General features: G+C 37.5%; 1 protein-coding gene across 1 annotated transcript; it reads left to right on the plus strand.

Moving 5' to 3' along the window:
- The first annotated feature begins 347 nt into the window (after window positions 1–347).
- Window positions 348–12713, plus strand: LOC114617028 (hyaluronidase-4-like). The gene is made up of 4 exons (XM_028762519.1): window positions 348–633; window positions 1173–2124; window positions 8927–9016; window positions 11439–12713. Exons 2-4 carry the CDS (start codon window positions 1204–1206, stop codon window positions 11880–11882), a joined length of 1455 nt encoding a protein of 484 aa, XP_028618352.1. The 5' UTR covers window positions 348–633; window positions 1173–1203; the 3' UTR covers window positions 11883–12713.
- Window positions 12714–18533: the final 5820 nt, after the last annotated feature.

Consider the following 18533-nt stretch of genomic DNA (forward strand, 5'->3'; position numbering starts at 1 on the left):
TAATGCTCGGCTATTTTTCTTTACTCTTGGAGAGGCCAGGGCCCAACCCATGAAGTGGTACAGTCTACAATGGTTTGACTTTTTCTACACCTTATTTAAATCAAGAAAAATCTTCACAGACACACCCACTGGCCAATTATCATGTAGATAATTTCCCAGTAGAGGCTCTCTTACCAGGTGATTCTAGATTGTATCAAGTTAACAGCCCAAACTAACCAGCATACCTTATTTTTAAATATGTACACTATATAACAAAGTAGCTTTGCTAGACAACTTCAGCAATATTGCTTTCAGGATACAATCTGATTGGCTGGAATGCATCACCCCTTAGTTCTTATGTTCTGGCAAGATTCTTTGGCGGTTTTTTTTGTCTTAACTGACTATGTGTGACTAAAAGGTCGAGTTTTACTTGCAGCTTAGCTGCTGAGAATATGGCCCAATTTATTCATAGAAGAATAGTGGTCTTAAAGAAATAATAGTTTAAAAATGTTTATTTCTATGCCCAAGAAAAGACATTAGCCAAATCTACGATCACCAACAGATGATCGAGGACACTTTTAGTTTCTGTGTCATCTTATGCTATTCCTGTGGGAACCCTTCTGTGTTTTGGAAACAATCAAATAAACCAGTGAGGTCAGTATGCTTCAAATTTCATACAGGATACTAGTTTTTGTTAATACAGGCCATTATTTTTTTTCCTATGTAATATTTGCTCAAACGCCAATATTTGTTAGTTTCCAAGTGGCCATGTTTTTAGAATTTCTTTTCTAATAATTAATAGAAAAATGTAACAGTTTATTGAGATGCTCTTTTCTAGTTGGCCTCACCAACTAGAACTTTGGGCAACACACCAAAGGCTTGCTGGTGTATGATGGTTTGGGTCATGTACTTAGAATTACAGGAAATTAAATTCAGAACAAATAGCAAATTTGCGCAGATGAGCTCAGTGTTTACATGGAAGAGGATCTGTATGAAATTTCTAGTTCGTATTCATCAAGTCTCCTTCAACATTTCAAGGAGGGAACAAAAGTCTCATTTTTCTTCTCTTGTTCAGATGACACCATGAATAAGTGTGTTAATAAACCCCGTAACTATTTGAAAATATTTAATTTACACTATGAAACTAGCCAGGCATTTGAGTCCTTCACGTGAATGTTTGTTCTTGCTTTTAGCACACTTTCGTCATGCTGAAAACAACAATCCATGTTTAGCCGGTGGGTGGCGCAGCTTGGTGAACTGGTGCTCTTTGTTTTGGTTGCCCAGGCAGCTCTCAAACCAGTAATGCCTCCTGTGATCAAGGACCAACCTTTCAACATTTTCTGGGCTGCCCCTACTTTGTTTTGTAAAAATAATTTCGATGTAAATATAAATCTTCAAGTGTTTAACATCATTCCAAATCCTTTTGAAACGCAGAGTGGATCCACTATTGCCGTTTTTTATCCAAAGGAACTCGGATATTATCCGTATTTCTCTGAAGATGGAACATCCTTCTATGGTGGAATACCTCAGAATGTGAACCTCTCTGAGCACCTCAGGAAAAGTGCCAGAGACATTGCGGATGTTGTCACTTTGTGGAGATCAGAAGGACTTGCTGTTATCGACTGGGAAGGCTGGAGACCCCAGTGGGATAGGAATTGGGGCAGCAGAATAATATATAAAAACCACTCGCTAGCCTTCACTCGACACCACCATCCTGACTGGGCTGAAACGAAAGTGAGAACAGTTGCCCAGCAAGAATTTGAAAAGGCTGGAAGAAGTTTTATGAACGTTACTCTCACGTTGGCTTTAGAAATGAGACCAAAGCGTTTATGGGGCTTCTATCTCTATCCAGATTGCTATAACTATGATTACCGGATAAATCCCGAGTTCTACACAGGTAGTTGCCCAGATGATGAAATTTTCCGCAATGATCAACTCACGTGGCTGTGGGAAAAAAGTGCGGCACTTTATCCTTCCATATATTTGAGTAAAATATTAAAATCAAACTTAAATGCACTGAAATTCGTTCACTTTCGAGTGAGAGAAGCCCTCAGAGTTGCCGAGATGACTAGAAAGGACTATGCTTTGCCAGTTTTTATTTTTTCCAGGCCATTCTATTTGCAGAGTATTGAGGCTCTATCAGAGGTAAGAAAAAAAAATCACATAAACCCAATATAAGGTTAATAGAATATATGTTAAGTTTAGAAAGAAATCTTTGGGTGATACTTATTTCTCATTAAAGTGTCATTCTAGTATTAAAGGAGTGTATTTATTCAAATGTCAACTTAATTCTGAAATTCCAAACAACTGAGTAGACATGCTATCTAGAATTTTAGAAGATAGAAAAACTCATTTAGGGGCTGGTGAGATGGCTTAGTGGTTAAGAGGACTGACTGCACTTCTGGAAGTCATGAGTTCAAATCCCAGCAACCACATGGTGGCTCACAATCATCGGTAATGAGATCTGATGTCCTCTTATAGGGTGTCTGAAGACAGCTACAGTGTACTTACATATAATAATAATAATAATAATAATAATAAAAAAATAGGCCAGAGGAAGTAAAAGGAAGAAGGGAAGGGGAAAAACAAAACAAAAAAACTTCATTTATACAGCCAGTGTTACAAAAGAGAAATCCTGTTTTGAAAATAAACAAACAAACAAACAAACTCATTTAGAACTCACAAGAGTTTCCCATAAAGGCTCTTGTGGTTTTCCAGATGGAAATTTATAAAAAGGAGATTTGAGATTAAAGTATTAACCAATTGAACTCTTCATTATGCAGTATTATATTTGCTGAAAAGATGGCATGGATTCTATTGTATGTTTCTTTGGAGTCCACAATATGGGCTAATAGTCGGTGTCAATGGATTGTGTAGTTTATATAAATAGATATTTTGATAATTGGTTGTAACTGTCCACTTGACACAATTTAGAATCACCTGGGAAGAGGTTCTCAGTGAAGAATTGTTTTGATTGGGTTGCCCTGTGGTCATGTCTGTGGGGGAAATGCCTTGAATTTGCTAGGTGATGTGCGAAGAACTAAAACTGGGATGTAGCATTTCCCGGATTCAGATCCTGGACTGAATAAAACAGGAGAAAGTGAACTGACCAATAGGAAACATGCAGGAATCCAACCTTTGTCTGCTCAGGACCGAATGTGACTAGCTGCCTGTAGTCCTTGCTGCCTTGACTTCTTGTAAGTGCTGGGCTGTAACCTCACATTGTGAACGATTGTATCCACATTCTTTCATAAGCTGCTTTCATTAGGGTATCTTATAGCATTGGGAAATGAACCCAGGACAGGGATATCCTCAATGTTAGCACCAAGTATGAAGCTTAGAAATATTTGGTGAACTTGCCTGGGAAATAATGAATTTGCAGATTCTAGAAGTGCTCAAACATCAGCTAGATTGTCACTTGGGACATTGCTGTGTGAATGCAACCATTAGGCAGATGGACCTGTGAGAAAATGACTAACCCTATCTGAGTGCCAACAGCTCCGTTGTTATGATGACTAACACAAAGGTGTGACTATTAGAGCTCACTTCCTTAGACCACTACATCATAGTAAGGGCACTTAAATGCAGAAGCAACTCTTCCTAAAAGATTTCAGAATAAAACCTGTCAATCTAATATTTATTATATACGATTGATTAGACTATCTAGTTTTATCATCACAAGATTACTAATGTTCTTCAAAATGGTAGGTTTATTCAATAAGTTTATGACAAAAAGAATCATAACATTATGGTAAAAAATAATCCACTTTCACTCAAACATGAATTCACTTTTACCTTTGGCTTTTTCTTTAGTTTTTTTTTTTTTTTTATGAGCTACTTCCTGTACAAGAAAGAAACCTATGTTGTAGGGCAGTATTAATTCTTGGGAAGTTCATGCATGTAGAGTTACTTTGTCTTTGGATAACTTTACACCATTAGTGCTAATACTATTTCAAGCACAGCATAGACTAAGTCTTTATTTCAGAAACCAGCCTGGGCTAGAGGTGGGAGGTTAAGCTGCTAAAATTACTTGCTTTGCAGACCTGACATCCTGAGTTTGATCGCTATAACACACAAGGGAAGGAGAGAACCACTTCCTGAAAGTTGTCCTCTAATCTCCACACATGTATGGTTTCAGTGTATCTTCACACACACACACACACACACACACACACACACACACCCTAAGAATAATAATAATGATAATTATGATGATGCTCTTGGTGTCCAAAGTCTTTTCATCGAACTCTCTTTCAACTGATAGGTCTCTCAAATATCACCTTTTCAAATTCTTTTGGCAAAATGACTATTTGAGCTACAATAACTACCAGCCTGGTAAGCAAGCCGATTGGTGCAGTATTAACACCAACATCATGGGTAACCAACTACTTTCTCGTTGGACTTAAGGACTATTTCACAACATGAAAACTATACTTGGCACCGTTATTGGGATCAAGAACCTTTGGCTAGATGGGTCATAAGCCTTAGTAAAGAACTATTACTATAGTTCTACTAAAGTATATAGTTGTAATATATAATATACAGTTGTAAGTAATAATATATAGTTTTTCTACTAAATCAACAAAAAGAATATGAGCTTCTTTTTGCAGTGGATGGTGATTAATACAGAGACCGACAACTGCCCAAGGTGTAGAGAATAAGAGACAATGGAATGTTCAGCCTAAGAGAGAGATATATTACTCCCACTCCTCCTAAGGCTTGGATCATTGCAGAGCCATAAGGGTTGCACTTATGGACTCAGAGTGGTTGTGACAGCATGCCTAAGACCAACATAAGCCGGAGCCAAGCCAAATTCTAGAGAGAACGTGGACACAAAGTCTCAGCCCCAGACGAGGAGCTGACTAACTAATAGCTCCTGGGAGAAGGAGTATGACATCTGGGAGGTTACCCATGATTCAGCTGATGGTCACACATGTAAGAGAACACGGGCAGCACAAATTGTACTTGATGTGTTAAAAACCCAAAAAGGAGGACACAAAATTGAATGGGGGAGGGAAGATGGGTAGATCTGATAGTAGTTTGGGGAGGAGAGTGGTTAAAACACATTGCATAAAATAGTGTGGGAATTTCAAAGAATTAATTTTAGAGGTTATAGTTATCCATTCAAAATTATTTAATGACTATGACAGGTCAATAATACAGTTATTAATACTAACAGTAAAACTAATAATCCAAGAAGCTAGAGGGTTCATCTTAGCGGTAAACGGTGAGTTAAGAATGTTTTAATGTGTCTATGCTTTTACTGTGACTGGCCACTTGAGGTCTGGTATAGAGTGTTTTTCTTGTTGCAGCAGATCTGTTCAGAGTTTCAGATTTTCAGGCATTTTAGGTTTGGGGATTTCTGCTTAGGGATCCTTCTACTAGTCTTTTTGATCTGCAATTTTTAAAGTAATACGAGGAAAGAACTCATTCTTCTACGATATAAATGGTACCACATTCCTTAAACATAAGACAAGTCTTTTGCCAGGAAACATTTGAAAGAATCAACAAAACTTCTTTGAACGAAAACTCCCATTGAAAAGTTATGTTTCTTAGACAATAGGTGAAAACAATCTATACTGTTGGTTGACAAGTGATACATATACATCAGGAAAACATTAAACTTAATAATAGTTTTAAGATACTGTATACTTTTTGATGAATAGAGTATATGGTTTATTGGTTTGTGAAGCAGAGTTCAGAGGGGATGGCCTATAGTTTACATTTAAAGTATAAGAATAGGATCTGGAGAGATGCCTCAGCACGTAGAGCACATACAGTCCTTACAAAGACCTGAGTTCACTTTCCAGCATCTCTATCAGGCAGTTAGAGACTGTCCGTAACTCTAACCCCACCGGTCCCAACACCCTCTTCTGGAATCTCTCATGTGCACATATCCCACACACATACACACAAAGCTACAGATAAAATCTGAGAAAGTCATAAACTTGAAGTAGTTCTACTGTTTGAAGTAGTCGTCAAGCCTTTCAAATAAGAGATATTTAATTTTTGCTAACTAAGCTCAGTTGGAGCTTTTCTATAGTATAGGGATGTTTGGTTGTGGCATGAAAGTTTACTCATCAGGTCCTTGAGTGCCCCAGCTTTTCAAAGAATCTCTAATATATCGTGGGAGAGGAAAACATTTAGACCATTTCCATATCTTACCTTCCCCCTCATTCTGCTTCCCATTATTTATTTTTGGCCTACAACCCTGAACATAACCTCCTCCTCAATTTCTAATCTACCCAGTCACCCAACTTAAGAGTCATTTGAATGCCTTCTTCCTTCTCTTTCTATTATCTAACAGGTAACTAAGAATTACATGTCCAAGTTAGAAATAACTCTAATAACTTTCCTTATCTTTTTTCTGGATCGATGTTGCACATGTTGAGCCTTTATAGTTTTTCGCAAAACAACTCCCATCATCCCTAGTTATTATCTCTACTCTCTAACATCTTGACATCCCTACCCAATGTTTTTTTTTTTACATAGCTGCAAAAATACATTTTACCAAAGTTGCAAATTTGTACTTTTCTAGTAATAAATACTTAGAGGTAAGACTTTGTCTGTTGACAACATTTGCTCTTTGACAATTTCATATATTATATAATGCATTTTGACTATCCCCATTCTCTATCCCCTCCTTATTTTTTCCCTTCCTGTGACCATTCCCTTTTACAAATCTCTTTACTACACTCATGTCCTTTTATTCTGTTTTGTGATCTTGATTTTTAACCAGGGCTGTCAATGAGGCTGTGGGTTTGGAACTCTCCATTGGTACCTAGTGGACTCATCTCTGGGTGTACAATTGAAGACAATGACTGACTCAGCTAGACTCTCTTAGTAGTCAATAGAATGGCAAGGAGGGTAGAGTCCATGAGCTCCTCCCATTCATGATCCACTGTTGACAGGCCCAGTCTTGTGCTTGCTCAGTAAATTCAACTGTAGCTGCTCTGACATCATGTTTCAAATGACTATATCATGCTTTAAAGACAGAATTTTGCAGCCTTTACCCATATTTCTATTGCGAACCTTGGAGGGGGTGGTGCAGCTATTATGTTTAGGGCTGAGTACTCAACTGTCTCTTATTCTCATTACCTTGAGCAGCTTCAATTACCACATTCACAAAGCCTTTCATTGAAAAGAAAAGCTTCTCTGTTAAGCCTGGGTGTAGCATTTGTCTATGAGTATAAGTATAAATATTTAGAAGAAAGTTTGACATTATATAGATATAACTAAAGAATAGTATTCAGTTTGCTCATACAGCCTGACTTTTCTTATCATGGGTGATTTTTTTGACATAACTATTAAAATATTTTTATATAAAATATTATATTTATAATTTGATCACATTTTTCTTCTCCCCCAAACTCTTCCATACACTCCTATGTACCTCTCCCTACTTTCTTCAAATTTACAGCCTTTTTTCTTTACTAATTATTATATGTATATACATGTATGTGTATATACATATATATTCCTAAGTATAACCTGTTCAGTCCACATAATGCTACTTGTCCTTTGTAGTTCTTTGTGTAGAGCTGAGGCCTCATGGGCTTTCCTCCATCCAGGTTGACATGTTTATTGCTCTCATTCTTGTTCAATGTTCCCTGAGCATTGGGGGTGGGGATGTTTTGTGGATGTATCTATTGGGTCATGGATCCAAAATTCTGCAATTAGGTTAGTTGTGGTTAAGGTAAAGGTTTCTGTTGCAAAGAGAAATCCTTGTTCAATCTACATTTGCGCAGTCAAGTTGGTGAGACTTCATGGGTATAGTTTTTGCTATTGTTAGAAGATGCAATCTCACAGTACGCTCCCTGGCCTTCTGGTTCTTACAGTCTTTCCTCTCCCTCTTCCACAATGGTCCCTGAGCCTTTAGGGTGGGAATGTATGGCTGTGTCTATTAGGACAGTGGTCCACAGCTCTGCATTTTGGTCGACTGTGGTTGTAGTTTTCTCTGTTGCAAAGAGAAGTTTCTTTGATGAGGGGTGAAAACTACACTTATATATGGGTATAAAGACAAATGTGCATTGGTGGTTGTTAGAGATTACACTGGTTTAGTAAATTAGTGGTGGAATACTCTCCTCCACTAATCATGTCCCCACTGTCATTGTCACTGAGAAGCTAGTTAGTTTCTGGTACCAGGCATGGTCTCCCTCTTGTTGAGCTGATTATGTCTTAATTCTAATTAGAGAGAGATTGGCTTTTGACCAGGTTTATAGAAGCATGTATGAATTCTGTTTCTGTGGAACAAGCCTCAAATCCAATCAGATGAAGCAGTTGGTTACCCCCATAAAAATAGTGGACACATCTTGCCTGGTATGTTGTTCTCATAATCTGTAGGGTTCACAGATGGGTGAGATCACTCCTAGTAGCCTGCACAGCGTCTTCTGGGACTAGGAAATTTAGTCAATCAGGAGGAAAATCTAGTTCAGTCTCGCTTGATTTCTCTATGTCTTATAACCAAGATGTGTGCTGTGCTCATCACTAGAGTCTCCTCAAGTAGTAGGACAACTAAGAGAGACTGAAAGCTGATTTTACAAGGCCTCTGGGGGCTTCCTGAGGTATCTCAAACCCAGAACTGTGTTTTTTTGTCTCTTAAACACACTTGGCATGGCAGTTGGTTCTGTTCGTACACAACGATTCATATATCTTCACTTCTCTCTCAAATATGGATATTAGTTCATTGTGTTGTCTTTAATGTTTATATGTCTATCTTAATATTTTACAGAACTCCAGACCAAGGATTAGAATCTATTTATTTTCATAGCCTCAGTATTCAGAACATTTCCTGGAATACTGGAATATTATCAGATAATCTAAAAAGTGCCCAAATCACCTTTTCCAGTTCTTCTATAGCTGTTTCTTTATAAAAAAACAATCTTAATGAATAATCAGTGCTTAACATGACTTGGTAAAAATTTCTCCTGGTCCTTCTCTTTTATAGGAGGACTTAGTGCACACAATCGGTGAAAGTGCTGCATTGGGAGCAGCAGGAATAATACTGTGGGGAGGATATGAATATTCTGATACAAAGGTCAGTAGTAATTTCTCTGTTACTGTTACATTCTAGTCAGTGGTTCTCAACCTTTCTAATGCTGCGTCCCTTTCAAACAGTTCCTCATGTTCTGGTGACTACCCAACCATCAAATTATTCTCACTGCTACTTCAGACCTGTAATTTGGCTACTGTTATGAACAGACATTTTTGGAGGTAGAAGTTAACGAAGGCATAGTGACTCACAGGTTGAGAACTGCTGTCCTGGCTAGTGATTTTAAAAATTTAAAACAATTTTCAAAATTTTCAAAGTGTTTTCTCACATCAGTTGGCTGCCAATTGTTTGTTTCTTCAGCTGTAACAAAGTTCAAAGACTGTAGAGCTGAACACTGATCACCCAATTCTATACTAGACTGTGGCTAACAGAGGGGTGGACAAGCATAATCTTCAACTGGGCAGCCTAAAGTAAGAAGCTGATTATTATATCCTAAGGGTATAATTTGGAGCATGTTAAGTAACTGCTCTCAGTCTTACTTTCTTCATTTAAAACTGTAGCAGAATTAAACTCACAATGCAGGAAATTTAGTCAAAGAAACGCTGTTATATATACATAACACAAGTTATCATGAAAAATTGAAAATCATTTTATTATTATGAAGAATAGATTCTTTACAATTATTTTTTAGTTTGATGGTAGCTTATAATAAAAGTATACATGGAAGGAAAATGGTATTTATAGGATAGTTGATTGATATTTTTAAAATTTTGAAGTTAGAATATTTAACTTAACATCTATTTTGTAACAATTTTGGAAGGTCATAATCCAGCATTGTTAATTATAGCTATCATGTTCTACAGCAGATTTGTAACATTTGTTTGTCTAGCATGCATGCACCTTTCAGTGTATTGATTTGAAATTTAGATAACTCATGTACAAGTGGACTCATACTGTGGTGAATTTTGGTACTTCTTTGATTACTTAGCATAATGTCTTCTGTGCTAACTAGCTTTCTTCCAAATGGCAGAGTCTTCTTCTATTTTTAAAGATTGAGTTATATTCCGTTGTATATATCACATGATCATTATCCATACATCTCCTGATGGACACTTGGGTTAATTACAGTTCTTGACTACAAAGAATAGCCCCACACTGAATATAGAAGTGTGGATGCCACTTCCAGATCATAGTTTAAACTTTTTTTTGTATATATGCCCATATGAGAGTATATGTATATATATTCCTGCATATGATAGTTCTAGTTTTAATCTTTAAAGACCTTCCATACTGTATTCCTTAGGTTTGCATCTCTTTACATTTAAATCAGCAGGCTAAAAGGGTTCCAAACAATGTCATCAATACATGTAATCGCTACATGTACCCTAATAGTAGCCAATCTTACAGGTATGTGGTAATGTCTCATTGTACCTTGGATTTGTACCTTTCTGAGAATTAAAATTATTTATTTATATGCCTCTTTTATTTATTTGTTCAAGTGAGCTAGCCACTGTGTTTTTTTTTTAAGACAAAAATCTCACTATATAACTGGCCTAGAACTTTCTGTATGAACTAGTCTGTCACTGAACTCAAAGGGATCCACATGTCTCTGTCTTCCAGTTAAGTGCTGGGATTAAAGATGTGTGCCATCATGCCCCTGTCTGTTTACTTATCCATATTTTCTGTTTTAGGGACTGAACCAGAGGTCTCACACATGCTTGGCAAGGGCTGTACCAGTGAGCTATATCCCTGGCTTTCATTTTATTACACATTTTTAGACGAGATCTTAAATTGTCTGGGAGGGCCTTGCATTCAACTCTGTAGGCCACTCAAGGCTCAGACTTGAAATTCTCTTGCCCTAGCCTCCCAAATAGCTGAGGTTATAGGCCTATACCATCAAACCTGGTTATGCTGGTGTTTGTTTTGTTCCTTTCAGTTGTCACGCATGTTATTTTGAATCCCTTCTGGATGCGGAGCTAGTAATTGTAGGAAATAGGGATTTTGCACATCTTTTCCATTACTTTGTAGAATACCTCCTCATTCCATTAACAGTTTTACTTTTTCTGTGTATGCAATAGTGTTTAGTCTGACGTAGTTGTCTTTGTTCCTTTTCTTCTGTCACCAGTGCTTCTGATCTCATGCAAAAAAGATGTCACAGTTGACAGGAAGCAGGAAGAAAAGCATGCTTTCTGCTTAAAGTTTTTTTTATCAGTTTCTGGTTCTTCGTGTTTAAGTTTAATCCACTTTTTGTTAAATTTTCTGTTATATAAGTGAGTGGTTCAATTTTGTTTAGACAATTGTTTCCCCAACACTATTTGTTAACAAGTTGGGTTTTTCTATGTTGTGTATTCTTGACATCCCTGTCAAAGGTCACTTGACTGTATACATATGAGTTTATTTCTCTGGAATCTATTCTGTTTGTTCTATAAGCATCTCTCTTTCTCTCTCTCTCTCTTTTTCTCTACAGGAGACTTGCTTATCTGTGCAACAAACTGTTCACGGGCAATTGGGCCCCTATGTTCTCAATGTAACATCAGCAGCAAAGCTCTGTAGTAAAAGTCTATGTAACAGTCATGGAAGATGTGTTCGAAAGACACCAGAATCCTCCTTTTATCTACATATGCCTGAGGATAGCCGCAAGAATTATGTCCCAAACAAAAGTTTCAGTTTTGTCATTTCTCCAAAAAGTAAGCTGAAGACCATAATGAATATGAAGAATGGATTTGTGTGTCACTGTTACTATGGCTGGCAAGGAGAGTCCTGCAAGTCTCATTCTCCAAATCTCCAAAAGGACAAGGCTCCTGCAACTGGGTTTAATTCAGTAGCTTCTGTTGGCATGGCCTTATTTGTAATTCTGATGAATTTTTGTCCTATTCCCTACTACACTGGTGATTTTTCTTTAAAACACTAAAGTGAAAAAACATTATTTTTCTTTGATTTCAAGCCTTTTCTAATGAATTTTTAGTTTTAAGTTTCATACAAGTTGTTCGATGCTTACTTCATGCTGGGCAATAGGAATAGACCTGTCCTCATGGAGCTTAGAAATCAAGAAAAGATAAGTGATAAATAGACCAATATGATGGTGATAGTAGTTTATAGAATAAAGAGAAAACAGGTTTAGGGCATTAGAAAGTGTTAGTGAACACTGGGAATTTTATAAAAGTTTGTCACATAAGGCCTTTAGAGTGAGAAAACCAAGTAGCAGATGAATTAGGTCAACACTGTCAGGGAGCCAGATATTAGAGTTTCCTCCTGTAATCTGAGCACCTGGAAGGCAGAGATCAATTACAAGTTCAAGGCCAGTTTGGCTTATGAAGTGAGCTAAAAAGTCAGTCAAGCCAACATAGTGAGAGTTTGGTTTAAAAAAAAGAAAGAAAAGGAAACTAGAAACAAAATAGGAAAGAAAAGAATGTAACGTATCTGGGGAATGTGTTCTTGAAACAAAAAAGAGCAAATCCAGAGGAAACAATTCTGCATTCCAGGGATTGTAAACTTCTAAATAACAAGCAACACAACAGTAACAAAACAACAATGGCAACAATGACACCACTAGGATACTCACCTATCGAGATGAAAACGACTCTTTAAATGGTGTCATCAAAGATTAACTTTATCCAGAGGACGTTTGGCTCATCAATACCAAAAGATAAACTGTAAGAACTTTCTACACAATAGGACTTATGTCAGAAATTCTTTTGTTTGATACTTTTTTGGTTTATTGAAATATACCACACCCAAACAGTCTGTCAATTGTCATTGGATGGTAATTCATTTAAAAATTTTGTTATGGTGACCTTACTGAACCTAGCTGTAATCCAAATAATTTTATTTTACAAAGACACAGCATTTTCAGAGAGACTCAATAGAGTATGGTGTTCTAAATGTTATTTATTTTCTAAGGCTAGGAAAGGTATTTTCCTGTCTTATATGTCCCAAATTTCCCAAATTTTGCACTATTAGGCAGATATCATCCTGGAACACACATAGAACTTTATAAAATGGCATATTCAGATTCTCATACTAATACTAATTGTTTCATTAACTAGTTATTCCATCATGTATTTTGAGAAAAAGTAAAAAGTAAAGAAGCAGTATGGGAAGCTAGATTGATGGGCATGTATAAGTAAATTCTCCTGTTTTGTTGGTCTCCTGTAGCCCAAAAACTATATTTATAGGAACTAAAGCCTTTACAGCAAGCATACAATGTTTTTCCTAAGTATTCAGTTGCCAAATATGTCATACAGGAAGCAATGACGCCTTCTAGTCTTCCAGTGATGAAAAATTATTTAACAACTATTATATCAGGGGTCAGACGCTGAACTCCAAGTAAAGCAGAAAAGGCAAATACTAAGTATTAATACCATCTTGAAGATGAAGGAAATAAAACAGGTAAAGAATAATAGAGACATGCTCAGTTGTTTCCAGCCACCAATGAATACACTAGAGGTAGATTCCACTGTTTAAAATGCCCCTGAAATAATTAGGAAATATGGATTGGTCTATTATGAGAAAGGGGAAAACAATTAGGAAGAAATGTTAGTAACTTTAGATAGTCTTTCCAAATTTCCAAATTAGAAGACTATTACATTTTATTTCACTAGTATTATAAAATAAAAACAATACGATGTTTTGTTTTTTAAATATTAATTTTATGTGTATGTCTGTTTTGCTTATATGTATGTATGTATATCACATGCATGCAGTGCCTTCAGAAGCCAGAAGAGGGTTTCAGGTCCCCTAGAATTGGAATTCTGGATGTTAGTGAGGTGCCATGTGGGTGCTGGGAACCCTACCCAGGTCCTCTTCAAGAACAGTAAGTGCTTCTCAGTGTAAGGCTATTTCAGGAGCCCCGGTGGTCACATTTCTTTTTTTTTTTATTATTTTATTTTATTTTTTTTATTGGATGTTTTATTTACATTTCCTATGTTGTCCCCTTACCCCATCCCCCACCCACCCCGGAACCCCCAATCCCCTCACCCCTCCTCCTCCTTCTCTGTGGATGTAACCTCTATCTACTCCCCCCCACTCCCACCTCCCCACCCTCAAAATTCCCACCCCCTGGGGCATCCAGCCTTCATGAGGTCAAGGTTCTCTTCTTCCACCTATGCCCAGCAGGGCCCTCCACTCTTACATATTCAGCTGAAGCCCTGAATCCCCCCCCTAAGTGCTCCCAGGCTGGTGGTTTAGACCCTGGGAGCTGTGGTTGGTTGGTATTATTGTTCTCCTCATGGTGCCACAAATCCTTTCAGCTCCTTCAGTCTTCACTCTAACTCCTCTATTGAGAAACCCATGATCAGTTCAATGGCTAGTTGTGAGCATCTGCCTCTGAATATGTCAGACTCTTGAAGACCTCTGAGGAGACATCCATATCAGGCCCTTATCAGCATGCACTTCCTGACTTCCACATCAGCATCTACCTTTGGTGACTGCACATGGGATGGATACTCAGGTGGAAAGGTCTTCAGACGGCCCCTCATTCAGTTTTTGTCCCTCGCTTTGTCTCCATATTTGCTCCCTTGAGTATTTTGTTGCTCCTTCTAAGAAGGACCGAATCACCCCCACTTGGTCTTCCTTCTTTATGGGCTTCATGTGGCCTGTGAGTTGCATCTTGGGCATTTCAAGGTTCTGGGCTAATATCCAATAATCAGTGAGTGAATACCATGTGTGTTCTTTTGTGATTGACTTACCTCACTCAGGATGATAATTTCTAGTTCCATCCATTTACCTAGGAACCTCTCGAATTCATTGATTTTAATAGCTGAGTAATACTCCATTGTGTAAATATACCACATTTTTTGAATCCATTCCTCAGTTGAAGGACATCTGGGTTCTTTCCAGCTCCTGGCTATTATAAATAAAGCTGCTATGAACATAGTTGAGCATATGTCCTTATTATATGTTCGAGCATCTTCTGGGTATATGCCTAGGAGTGGTATAGCTGGATCCTCGGGTAATGCTATGTCCAATTTTCTGAGGAACCGCCAGACTGATTTCCAAAGTGGTTGCACCATCTTGCAGTCCCACCAACAATGGAGGAGTGTTCCTCTTTCTCCACACTTTCGCCAGCATCTACTATCACCTGAGTTTTTAATCTTAGCCATTCTGACTGGTGTGAGATGGAATCTCAGGGTTGTTTTGATTTGCATTTCCTTGATGACTAAGGATGCTGAGCATTTCTTTAGGTGCTTCACGGCCATTCGAGTTTCTTCCGTTGAAAATTCTTTGTTAAGCTCTATACCCCATTTTTTAATAGGGTAATTTGGTTGTCTGGAGTCTAATTTCTTGAGTTCTTTGTATATATTGGATATTAGCCCTCTATCAGATGAAGGATTGGTAAAGATCTTTTCCCAATTTGTTGGTTGTCGTTTTGTCCTATTGACAGTGTCCTTTGCCTTACAGAAACTTTGCAATTTTATGAAGTCCCATTTGTCAATTCTCGATCTTAGAGCATATGCCATTGGAGTTCTGTTCAGGAACTTTTCCCCTGTGCCCAAGTATTCGAGGCTTTTCCCCACCTTCTCTTCTATTAGTTTCAGTGTATCTGGTTTTATGTGGAGGTCCTTTATCCACTTAGATTTGAGCTTTGTACAAGGGGATAAGAATGGATCAATTTTCATTCTTCTACATGTTGTCCTCCAGTTGAACCAGCACCATTTGTTGAAAATGCTGTCTTTTTTCCACTGGACAGTTTTAGCTCCTTTGTCAAAGATCAAGTGACCATAGGAGTGTGGGTTCATTTCTGGGTCTTCAATTCTATTCCATTCATCTTCCTGCCTGTCTCTGTACCAATACCAGGTAGTTTTTATCACTATTGCTCTGTAGTACAGCTTGAGGTCAGGGATGGTGATTCCTCCAGAAGTTCTTTTATTGTTGAGAATAGTTTTCGCTATCCTGGGTTTTTTGTTATTCCATATGAATTTGAGAATTTCCTTTTCTAACTCTGTGAAGAATTGAGTTGGGATTTTAATGAGGATTGCATTGAATCTGTAGATTGCTTTTGGCAAGATGGCCATTTTTATTATATTAATCCTGCCAATCCATGAGCATGGGAGATCTTTCCATCTTCTGAGATCTTCTTCAATTTCTTTCTTCAGAGACTTGAAGTTCTTGTCATACAGGTCTTTCACTTGCTTGGTTAGATTCACACCAAGGTATTTTATATTATTTGCAACTATTGTGAAGGGTGTCATTTCCCTAATTTCTTTTTCAGTCTGTTTATCTTTCATGTAGAGGAAGGCTACTGATTTGTTTGAGTTGATTTTATAACCAGCCACTTTGCTGAAGTTGTTTATCAGGTTTAGGAGTTCTCTGGTGGAAGTTTGGGGGTCACTTAAGTGTACTATCATATCATCTGCAAATAGCGATATTTTGATTTCTTCCTTTACTATTTGTATCCCTTTGACTTCTTTTTGTTGTCTAATTGCTCTGGCTAGGACTTCCAGTACTATATTGAATAGGTAGGGGGAGAGTGGGCAGCCTTGTCTAGTCCCTGATCTTAGTGGGATTGCTTCAAGTTTCTCTCCATTTAGCTTGATGTTGGTACTGGTTTGCTGTAAATTGCTTTTACTATGTTTAGGTAGGGGCCTTGAATTCCTGATCTTTCCAAGACTTTTATCATGAAGGGATGTTGAATTTTGTCAAATGCTTTCTCAGCATCTAGTGAGATGATCATGTGGTTTTTTTCTTTAAGTTTGTTTATACAGTGGATTACATTGATGGATTTCCGAATATTGAACCATCCCTGCATTCCTGGGATAAAACCTACTTGATCATGATGGATGATTGTTTTGATGTGGTCTTGGATTCGGTTTGCTAGAATTTCATTGTGTATTTTTGCATCGATGTTCATAAGGGAGATTGGTCTGAAGTTCTCTTTCTTTGTCGGGTCCTTGTGGGGTTTGGGTATGAGTGTAATTGTAGCTTCATAGAACGAATTGGGTAGTGTTCCTTCTGTCTCTATTTTGTGGAATAGTTTGAAGAGAATTGGTATTAGGTCTTCCTTGAAGGTCTGATAGAATTCAGCACTAAAACCATCTGGTCCTGGGCTTTTTTTAGTGGGGAGACTTTTAATGACTGCTGCTATTTCCTGAAGGGTTCTGGGACTATTTAGATGGTTTATCTGCTCCTGGTTTAACTTCGGTACCTGATATCTGTCTAGGAAATTGTCCATTTCATCCAGGTTTTCCAGTTTTGTTGAGTATAGGCCTTTGTAGTAGGATCTGATGATTTTTTTAATTTCTTCCGTTTCTGTTGTTATGTCTCCCTTTTCAGTTCTGATTTTATTAATTTGGATACTGTCTCTGTGCCCTCTGGTTAATCTGGCTAAGGGTTTATCTATCTTGTTGATTTTCTCAAAGAACGAACTCCTGGTTTTATTGATATTTTGTATTGTTCTTTCTGTTTCTATTTGGTTGATTTCAGCCCTGAGTTTGATTATTTCCTGCCTTCAACTCCTCCTGGGTGTATTTGCTTCTTCTTGTTCTAGAGCTTTTAGTTGTGCAGTCAACTTGTTAATGTGTGCTCTTTCCAGTTTCTTTTTGTAGGCACTTAGAGCTATGAGTTTTCCTCTTAGCACTGCCTTCATGGAGTCCTGCAAGTTTTGGTATGATGTGTCCTCATTTTCATTGAATTCTAAAAAGTCTTTAATTTCTTTCTTTATTTCTTCCTTGACCAAGTCATCATTGAGTAGAGAGTTGTTCAGTTTCCATGTGCACATGGGTTTTCCATTGGTTTTGTCATTATTAAAGACCAGTCTTATTCCGTGGTGATCTGATAAGATGTAAGGGATTATTTCAATCTTTTTGTATCTGTAGAGGCCTGCTTTGTGACCAATTATATGGTCTATTTTGGAGAAGGTACCATGAGGTGCTGAGAAAAAGGTATATTCTTTTGTTTTAGGATGAAATGTTCTATAGATGTCTGTTAAGTCCATTTGGTTCATAACTTCTGTTAATGTCAAAGTGTCTCGGTTTAGTTTCTGTTTCCATGATCTGTCCATTGCTGAGAGTGGGGTGTTGAAATCCCCCACTATTATTGTATGAGGTGTAATGTGTGTTTTGAGCTTTAGTAAAGTTTCTTTTATGTATGTAGGTGCCCTTGCATTTGGAGCGTAGATGTTCAGAATTGAGAGTTCACCTTGGTAGATTTTTCCTTTGATGAGTATGAAGTGTCCTTCCTTATCTTTTTTGATTAATTTTGGATGAAAGTCGATTTTATTTGATATTAGAATGGCTACTCCAGCTTGTTTCTTGGGACCATTGGCTTGGAAAATTGTTTTCCACCCTTTTATTCTGAGGTAGTGTCTGTCTTTGTCACTGAGGTGCGTTTCTTGTATGCAGCAAAATTCTGGGTCTTGTTTGTGTATCCAGTCTGCTAGTCTGCGTCTTTTTATTGGGGAATTGAGACCATTGATGTTAAGAGATATTAAGGAAAAATGATTGTGGCTTCCTGTTATTTTTGTTATTAGAGGTAAAGTTATGTTTGTATAGTTATCTTCTTTTGGGGTTGTTGGAAGATTACTTCCTTGCTTTTTCTAGGTTGTAGTTTCCCTCCTTGTGTTGGC

The sequence above is a fragment of the Grammomys surdaster genome, unplaced genomic scaffold, assembly GCF_004785775.1.
Source record: "Grammomys surdaster isolate TR1022 unplaced genomic scaffold, NIH_TR_1.0 134, whole genome shotgun sequence".
Classification (NCBI taxonomy): Eukaryota; Metazoa; Chordata; class Mammalia; order Rodentia; family Muridae; genus Grammomys; species Grammomys surdaster.

Excerpts from the sequence above, each read along its gene's own strand:
- LOC114617028 (XM_028762519.1), top strand. The coding sequence starts at position 1,204 with ATGTTTAGCCGGTGGGTGGCGCAGCTTGGTGAACTGGTGCTCTTTGTT. Across the intron at positions 2,125-8,926 it reads GTATTGAGGCTCTATCAGAG|GAGGACTTAGTGCACACAAT; the intron begins GTAAGAAAAAAA and ends TCTCTTTTATAG. Across the intron at positions 9,017-11,438 it reads ATGAATATTCTGATACAAAG|GAGACTTGCTTATCTGTGCA; the intron begins GTCAGTAGTAAT and ends TTTTCTCTACAG.